General features: G+C 44.9%; 1 protein-coding gene across 1 annotated transcript in view; it reads right to left on the bottom strand.

The window, feature by feature from the left end:
- Window positions 1-10,000, bottom strand: part of LOC128425911 (sodium channel protein type 4 subunit alpha-like) — a 73,345-nt gene that overhangs the window by 17,199 nt on the left and 46,146 nt on the right. The window contains 4 exon segments of the mRNA XM_053412751.1: window positions 2,628-2,751; window positions 7,699-7,916; window positions 8,901-9,021; window positions 9,126-9,266. Of these exon segments, the coding sequence (XP_053268726.1) occupies window positions 2,628-2,751; window positions 7,699-7,916; window positions 8,901-9,021; window positions 9,126-9,266 (604 nt within the window).

The following is a 10,000-nucleotide window of genomic DNA, read 5'->3' as shown; positions in this document are numbered from 1 at the left end:
AGATCTTTGTTCTTCTGGTTTATTATTGTAAAGATCATCAGACCGGTGAAAATGTCTCGATGTTCAGTCACTGCTTCCTTCACTTCAGTAGAAGAACAGACACTCAAGTAAAACCTCATCGATCGATAAACAACGAGGAATCCTCTTCTCTGTGTTAATGGTGGAATCTGTCTGGACGCTGAGAAGACGGAGCTCGATGATGCGTCAGGTGTCACTGACCTTCGACCCCTCCCCCCCCCCCCCCAGTGATCGGTTGTCACGTCTGTAAACACGAGCGGCCTTGACGTCAGGCAGCGACCGTTCATCAAAGCTGAATATGTTTGTCGGGGAGATTTTCACAGCTGCTCTCGAGTCAAGTGAACGAGGTGGAACTTCTAAAAGCAGGTGAGCGTCAGGTTCATGTGCTGAAGCAGCCGGAGCAGGAAGTTGTGTTACCTCGGTCCGACCCGCACTGATTCAGGAGTTTGTTGTTCTCGCTCGTTGCTCCTCCAGCTGCCTGGCCTGATTCTGTCTGGGCCGGGATTCTTCCTTAACCTCACACTACCTCTGAAACGCTGAAGGGAATTAAATGAGGGGCTGCATTTAGGTGTTTGAACATTTACAATATGACTCCTTCTCCTTTAGCTGAACTCTGATCAGGTCACGAACTGCGTCTTTGTCTTCGTCTCTGCTGAAGACGCTGAGCTGAACCGTGTCTCAGACAGATCTCGAGCTCCGGAGGAAAGTGGCTGAGTCAGGAAGGAAACAAGGTGTTTGCTTTTCTCCCGGGTTCGTCAGAGCAGGATCATAAATCTCAGCATGAAGGTACTGGGGCAGGTGGGTGGGCGACGGGCTCGTGGTTAGTGAATGAATCATGTGACTGCAGCATCTTCACAAACACTGATATCCCCCCCCCCCCCCACACACACACAGGGTTTGAATCTGAACCCCACCAGGCTCAGCCCCCCCCCCCTCATGTACAGTCACACGCCTCAACATCTGGAAACAGCTGGAAACAATGATAGGTGGTTTATCTACGCCCCAGTGTTGTACGATCATGTCTTATATTTGTATGATAATTAAAAAATTTGTAGCAGTTTAATTAAAGTAAAATGTGTGTTAACACTGTGTGTGGATGTGGACCATGTGTTATTCAAGCATCTCTTCTCATGTCATGTGACGTCTTTCCAGCCAGTCACACACCAGCGGTGGTTGTAGAAGACACAGACAGCGAATCAATGGCTCTGTATTTCATCAAAGTGTACTTAAAAAATATATATATATTAATTGTTTTTGTATTGTTATGTTTCCTTGGAAACGAATAATTTCCTCCAAAACAAATTCACTTTATCAAACCTCTGGTACGAATCATTTCCAAACGGCAGAAACTAACAAACAGCATCTAAAGCCTCCATAGATTCTCTGAATATCATTATGCTGAGATATGATGAAACTGACGAGTGTTTTCTCTGATAGTGAAAACATAAACATCTGTTTCATTGGCTGATATAAACAGGGCATCGTCTGCATAGAGGCAGAAGTAAACCTCCTCTTGTTCTTTAGTTCTCTGACCATCGACCGAACATGTGATGTCATAGCTTACCTCAGGTCTCTAGAAACGGGATATCATTGGCTGTCGTTTGCCCAATAACACTGCAGTCCGCCCCCCCCCCCCGACAGTTCCCTCCCGGCTGCGTGAACACGCTCGCTGTGCTGAACCGTGTCCGAGACAAATCTCCGTGCCCCGGGAGGAGAGCGGCTGAGTCAGGAAGGAAACAAGGTGTTTGCTTTTCACCTGAGTTAGTCGGAGCGGGATCATAAATCTGGGTGTGAGAGTACTGGGTCAGGCGGCTGGTGGGGCGGACTCGTGCTGAGAGTAAAGCATCTCCAGCTGAAGGAAACAGCTTCACAGCAAACAAGAGACTAAAGTAGTAGCACCAACGTCTTCACCCGTCGTTAAGCTGCAGCACATTTATAAAGGAGGCAGCTGTAAAGGAGGCGCGGTGGGTAATGAGTTTATCACAGTGTGAATACATGAGCCTGACCTGTGTGTGTTTCTGTACATCTCAGCATTAAGACTGAAAACACGACAAAACTCTGTGTGCGTCTCTTTGGGGACACAAAATATGAATCCACACTGATTGTTCTCCGTTAACGACAAATTTAAAGAAGTGTAGCATCAAGTATCTCATATAAACTCACTGTTATTTACTCAAAACTACATTTTATTTCAAAGTTAAATGCATCTTAAGAGAAATCTAAATCTAAATGTTGTTATCAAGCAAAGCAAGATTAAAATGAATCTATTTTATCTCCGTACATTTTTAGGTAATTAATAAATTGTAAATAACAAAAAAACAAACATGTTCAGTTAAGATTAGAGATAAGAGTAAAGCTGTGAATTCTTGTATATGGAAAGTTGAACACTGAGTTTCCTCCTGGGTCGAAAGATGTGTCCATGTTAGTTAACGGATAAAACAACCTGTTCCAGTCCAGCAGGGGGCAGCATCAGGTAAAACTTCGGCAAACAACCCGACAAAGTGTGAAAACGAAACAAAGTAAAACGTGTCGTAACGCACTGTGTGTTGTGTTCGACCTTGTTGCCTGTGTGTGTGTGTGTGTGTGTGTGTGTGTGTGTGTGCACGTACGGTCAGGGAAGCAGTTGTCGGGGTCCATGGCCTCTTCCGGCATCTCGGAGAACTCATCCTCCTCATCTCCGGGCTTCCGGAGGTCCACCGTGCTGCCCTCTGATAGGCTGAGGTCGTCTTTCTGCTGATTAACAGGAAACAACCAATCAGAATCCTTCAGTGATCATCAGGCTGCTCGAGGTTATTATTAAAAAGTTGTTTGCAGATGATATTGTAATTTCTGTTGTTAAGGCTCAAGATGAAATGAAGAGCTCGTAATGAAGGATCATCCAGTTCCTGACTTAATGATATATATATATATATATATAATTTATTATTAGATTGATTAATAAATTCTCAGAATGGCCTCGGCTGAATCCTACGAAGAGAAGTTGTTCCATGTCAGAGTTGGTGCCTGCGTTAGTGTCAGTGTTTGTGTGTTTGTGCGTTTTGATTGTGTAGAGTGTGTGTTGTGTGTGAGTGACGATGCGGCTGAATGAGTCAGATTTAATGTTACGTAACCGACAGGAGACCTGGCTGAGACAACAGAGACAGACATCACCTTCCAAACCCTCCGTCTGTTCACTTCCACTCCCGCAGATCAGGACAACACTCAGGAAATACCCCCCCGTCCCCCCCCCCCCCCATCCCAGCTGACTTCAAAGACCCCCGTTTGCAAAGCATCATGGGAGTTTCACTTTACAAAGGGACGAGGGAGATGGAGGGACATTTTCTGCTAAAGGCTTAGGAAGGAAATCTGGCAAGTTTGGTCTGGACAAAGTCACAGCGGGCGGCGCGTGTGTGTGTCTGTGTGTGTGTGTGTGTGTGTGTGTGTGTGTGTGTGTGTGTGCGTGTGTGTGTGTGCTGGGCGTGTGTGTGTGTGGACAGGTGAGCTAACTACCTGAGTCAACAGCTAACTCATGAATACATTCAGAATCTGGGAACAGAGAGGGGCCGCTGTGACGAATGCCAGCCTTGGACACACAGACACACACAGACACACAAGCACAGACACACACAGCCTTGGTCCTCTGTGACAGTAGACGTCCATAATGAGGGTTAAAATGTATTTCTATTCATAAGCTGCTTCTGTCGAGCGGCCAGACGAGCTGAAGGCAGGAAACACATCCAGGGCCTTGAAGTTACACACGTGTAATCTGATTACTTTCATCAGTTGAACTGGAACAAAGTGCGTCTCATTCACACATTCAAGAGGACGCAGGACGAGTTGTCTCGAGGACATTTCCACACAGGTGGACACGAGGGAATCGAACCAGGAACATTCAACTGTTCAACCTCCTGAGTCACAGCGTTAAGACTTGTCCACAGACCAGCTGTCTCTACCTCCTGTGATTGGTCCATGGTTCCAGGTTCAGTTTGATCCAGATCCAGAACTCCTCCTCTGCTCTGAGGAACCGTTCACACCTTCAGGTTCACACTGAACTGAAGAGTCTGAAGCTCTGAACCAAACCAGGTGTGAACGAGTCCTTTTTTACGCAGTAGGTCGACATTGATCGTAAACGCACAGAATTCGCTCAGTGGCTAATGTGGTTTTCTGCTCACTCATCTACTTCCTGTCCCTGACGCGGAGGCTAGCTCTGTAGCCCCGCCTCTCTGCCGCACCATGTGACCCGACAACTCAGAAAGTTCTTATCAGCTGGTTTAAAGGTTTGTTGGAAACAACACAGCTACGTTTAAAACAATGACTCACTGTGTATTTTTACCTTCTGTGTGTGTGTGTTATATTATTACATTATGCACCATTGCTAGTATCAGGTCACACACACACACACACACACAGACACACACACTGTTAATGAACTTCTGTGTGGATGTAGATTCCTTGAATCATTGTTTCTCCATCTTCCTCGTTTGACTCCGTCATGTTGTTACAGATCTTTGTGCAGGTTGTCACTCCAGGGCAGAAGACACAAACACACAAAGTGCACAAAGCAGCTGTGGACACACCTTTACTCTAAGGAGACCACAGGTCAACAGACCCAGGATATGTTTTCATGATCCGGCTTCACTGAAACATACATCTTCCGTTCTGATGATGTCTGCAGGTTCCAGAAGTTTCTCTTTTCAAACACTTTCACTCAAGCTGCACCAAACACACAACTCACACACAACTCATTTAAACTCATAACGATCTCCACGGTGAACACTGCGGTCCGACCTCTGACCTCAGCTGTTGACCCCAATGACCAGCTGATCTGAGCTCTATGAGAGTTGATTTATGGACGCCATCAAAGTGCAGCTCAGCTCTTTATTCATTACATAACCAAACACTGGGTCTATTAAAACTGAAGACCTGGAGCCGCTCAGCAGAGAGAGAGAGATAGAGAGAGAGAAAGAGAGAGAGAGAGCGAGGGAGAGAGAAAGAGAGAGAGAGACAGAGAGATAGAGAGAGAGAGAGGGAAAGAGAGAGAGAGGGAGAGAGAAAGAGAGACAGAGAGAGAGGCACAAATAAATCGTAGGGTTCCAGAATAAAGTCACAATAATACAAGAATTAAGTGGAACACGAGAATAAAGTTGAGAGAAGTTCCTTCCCGCCCCTTTTATTCTTATAAAATAATAGAAAACAATATATTAATGATATATTTTTATTAATATATTGTTTGTTAGTTAATTGATTTTCTTCATTAAGGACTAAATTCTCCATCGTCCTGAGGTGACTGACAACCTGCGAGCAAACACGAGTCTCTCTTGAGCCAGGCACAGAACGAGCTGGGGTGACGCAGTTTTAACATGAAGAGGTTTTGTACACTCAGCTCGACCTCACACACACACACACACACACACACACACACACAGACACACACACACACACACACACACACACACACACACACACAGATGGAGCTGTACCTGCTGACTAATTGTGCTCAGATCTCGGCAGCACCTTCTCGCTGGTACATCATTTAAGTGCGTATGTAGGTCACGCCAGGCTAACGCACATTGTTCGAAATGAGAGGAAAGTAAATCCTCATCTACAGTCGAGGGCTGAGGACAACAACTCACCTGCAGGAATAATATACAGGTTTAAAATATTACCTATTTAACAAAAACAAAGCAGACTCAATTATTCTCACTGCAGAAACATCTCAGATCCTCTATAGAAATTATGCTATAAATGATATTATATTCTATAACAACACATGGTGATGATCTCCTCTCTGTGTGTATGAACTTCAGGCTGAAGGTTCAGGATCAGGTCGACTGTTCAGTTCAGATCATCTCAGCTGAGCTCAGCTGATTCCAGGTGAAGCCAGAGAATCAAAGACCAGTGAACACAGGACGAGCTGCTCAACGCTCAAATTAAGAGAAGAACAGAGGGAGACTCACTCACACACACACACACACACACACACACACAGACAGACACACACATACATACACACACACACACACACACACACCCTCTCTCACACACACACACCCTGGAAACACAGCTTGATGCTAAAGAGTAGTGAAAGCAGTGATGCTGTCCGACTTCCTCATCTCTCTCTCGACAAAAGCTGTTGTGTGTGTGTTTGTGTTTGTGTGTGTGTGTGTGTGTGTGTGTGTGTGCGTGCGTGTGTGTGTGTGTGTGTGTGTGTTGTGTGTAATGGGGGTATGCTTATATATTTTTCTTTACTTACGCTACCCTTTCAAATGAGGTTACCTTTTATATTTCTGTGTGTGTGTGTGTGTGTGTGTGTGTGTGTTGCATCAGATCAGAACAGTAACAGATCTTCATGTTTGTAAATGATCCATAAATGTGCTGCTTATTGTTATTTTGTAGTTTGTGTGTTTTTCTTTAATAAAAGTTTGTTAAATGTGTTTTCAACCTTTTTACTTCTGTCACAGAGTTTAATAGAACGAGGTTTTATATTTGGAAAATAAACTTTTACAGTAAATGCGTCTTTGTGTGTAAATAACATTTCTAGAGAGAGAGAGGGGAAAGAGAGAGAGAGCAGGTGCACCACATGATTAAAGAGGAGAACTGATGATGAACTGAGTCGGCACAGGTGTGTGCACAAACACATGCACGCCCTCACACATGCACAAACACATGCACATACTCGTGCACTCACACACAGCATGACACAAATCTGTCATTTCATGTTAGATTCAAAGAGAAGACACAACTACTGATCTCGTCTTCTTCTTCAACTGCCTAAACACACACACACACACACACACACACACATACACACACACACAGACACACACATACACACACACACACACACACACACAGACACACACACACACACACACACACACACACACTTTATGAGTTTTGTTCCTAAAGGAGGTATTACCCTGTTTGAAAAATGTGACACAAACTCCTATAAAGAACACACACGCACACTCACACACATACCCACACACACATACACACACACACACACACAAAGGGAGATGTGTCTGTGGCTCATTTCAACTTTTGTCCTCTGAATAGATGAAGAGAGACAGGAAACACAAAAACACACACTCACAAACACACATACAAACACGAAATGGCTTGGATCACAACCACACACACTAATATACACCCTTTTAGCACAAACACATCACACACACAAACACATACACACACTCAGCGCTGCAGAGTGAGAAAAATAATGCTGGACCATAATGCACTGCCCCAGGCCTCCAATTCTATCTGTGTGTGTGTGTCTGTGTGTGTGTGTGTCTGTGTGTGTATGTGCATCCACCCATTACCAAGATAGGTTTATAGAAAGAGAGCCACAGACTGTTTACACGCGCTGAAGTACTCAGACTGTTCAGATCCTGATGAACGACCTCCGGCTTCATGTGACCACACAGCTGATTGTTGTGTTCACAAAGTACGTTGTTAATAAAGTTAAATCAATAATAAACGAGCTGATGCTGTTGAATAAATCGACCGACACCTTAACTACGACAACGCACACACACATTTAGATGTCCACCTCAGGGGAGGAAAAGCTGACTCACTAACAAACACACACCTGAGCTTCCTACGTCAGACACAGGTGTGTGTGTGTGTGTGTGTGTGTGTGTGTGTGTGTCTGTGTGTTTGAGTGTGTGTGTGTGTGTGTGTGTGTGATCTCCTTCCTACCTCCTCCCTCTCCCCGTCTTCCTCTGAGCCCTCGCTCCGCTCCTCCTCCTCCTCCTCCTCCTCCTCCTCCTCTTCCTCCTCATCTTCCTCCTCCTCCTCCTCCTCCTCAGGGAACTCCACGTCTGACTCTCCGGGGGCGATGGGGACACTGATGGTGAGGTTGGGGTTCGTCATGTAGCTGTCGTCCTCGGGCACCACGTACTTCTCCACGTGACGGCCTGGGACAGTGAGACACACAAAGTCTCCTGTTTGTTCACTTTGTCTTCTGAACACTTGTGTTTTAACAACCAACATAAAGGACACATGGACACAAGGACACATGGACACAAGGACACATGGACACAAGGACACAAGGACACATGGACACATGGACACATGGACGCATGGACACATGGACACAGGGACAAATGGACACAAGGACACATGGACACATGGACACATGGACACATGGACACAGGGACAAATGGACACATGGACACATGGACACAGGGACACATGGACACATGAGAGCAGAGACGGTTACATCGCTGGAAACGGACAAATCTCTTTCCGTGAGTAAGAGCAGAATAAACCAAATTGTTTGCGAGGGATCTTTTATATTTGACAGAAGTGATGTTTCATAACTTTTGTGTGTAACATTCGTCAGAAAGACGATTAAATAAGTTTTATAAATCGTAGTTTAGTGACACACATGTCCACAGTTCATGTGAACACATTAGAAACTTCCCACATTCATAATAATATTGTCACAATACATAATACAAGTTTAAAGTTATGATGAATCCAGTCAAATATATCTTTAACTTTGTTCATGAATTAAACATATGATTTATTATCATATCATTTATTTATGATTTATTATAGAAATGATCATGTGTGTTATTGATATCATTGATATCAATGTTTAAAAATGTATAATAATAATGCTGATTGGTTTTTGGCATAAGAATTAGAAACACTACTAATGTCTGAGGTGTCCACATACTTTTGTGTCAGTGGCACAACAACACACACCCACGGTGTTGTTACACAGTCCTACAGGACGATGGCGCTCTGCAGCACAACTTTCAGAAGCCCCGATTTCCTCTCTTCATTTTTTATATTTATTTGTTTTAACTGTGTTTTATTTCCGGACCCTCAAACCTCTGATGTCCCACGGTCCCTGAATGCCTCCAGACGAGGCGTTCACTGACGGTCGTTACCTATGACGCCTCCGTTGGCCTCGCAGTGGATGGTGCTCAGCCGCTTCAGCTTCATCATGGCTTTGGCTTCTTTACGCTTCTGACGACGACGCTTCAGGTTCCCGTTGAAGAAATCCACCACCTGCGTCACACACACACACACACACACACACACACACACACACACACACGTTTATATATGAGCCCACTGGCTGTCAGCAGATGGGGGGGCAGACGGGTGTGTACCTGTCTGCGGCACCAGCCCAGGCCTCTGGTGATCCGGTGGATGGCGATGTGCAGGTTGTTCATCTCACCGTCATCGTCTGGAGCCGACAGGTTGTCAGAGCTGAAGCTGCTGAGGAGCAGAGCGAGGAAGAGGTTCAGCAGCTGGGGAGAGAGAGAGAGAGAGAGAGAGAGAGAGAGAGAGAGAGAGAGGGTAAACATCTGTAAGTGAAACATTGACCTGGTGTGAGATGAATGAAAGAGCAGGAAACTCTGTGGTCTCACAGTTTTCAGTCACAGCTGGAAGTCGTGATCATCGTCCTCGACCACGGAGCTTTGGTTGTGTTTATGTTTTTAGTTTTACATCATATCTACAGAAGTGATTTGGACTGAACCAGGAGGAGAGAGTGTGAACCAACTCTTCATGAGAGATTCATTCACAAAAGAGTTTCTGAAGATTTGGTTGAACTTCGAGCAAATGTCTCTGTCCTGATGTAATCTGCTCTCACATTACCGACAGACACACACACACACACACACACACCGACACACACACTCACACACACTCACACACACACACACCAGCAGGTCCTTATCCCAGTTTGATCGTTGTGCTAAAATTTAACTGAAACCAGTCACCTTTAAACTTCATCTCTAAGTTTTGTCTGAATTGTTTTTCAATGATTAAAAACCAACGAGACCAGTAAGAAAAAAAACAAAACACTGTGGTCATCAATTTCTAAAATAACAGAACTCGTGTGTGTTCTGCAAAGAAGATTGAATAATTCAAACGAGGCCAAAGTGCAGCAGCAGACGTGAGGATACAAACTGTACTGGTGGATGTTGTGCTCATGTTACTGGGACATCAGACGTTCAGAGTGAGTTCCCAGTGAGGACGC

Source organism: Pleuronectes platessa, chromosome 20 (genome assembly GCF_947347685.1).
Source record: "Pleuronectes platessa chromosome 20, fPlePla1.1, whole genome shotgun sequence".
Lineage (NCBI taxonomy): Eukaryota > Metazoa > Chordata > Actinopteri > Pleuronectiformes > Pleuronectidae > Pleuronectes > Pleuronectes platessa.
This window is presented reverse-complemented; position numbering and strand designations above follow the sequence as displayed.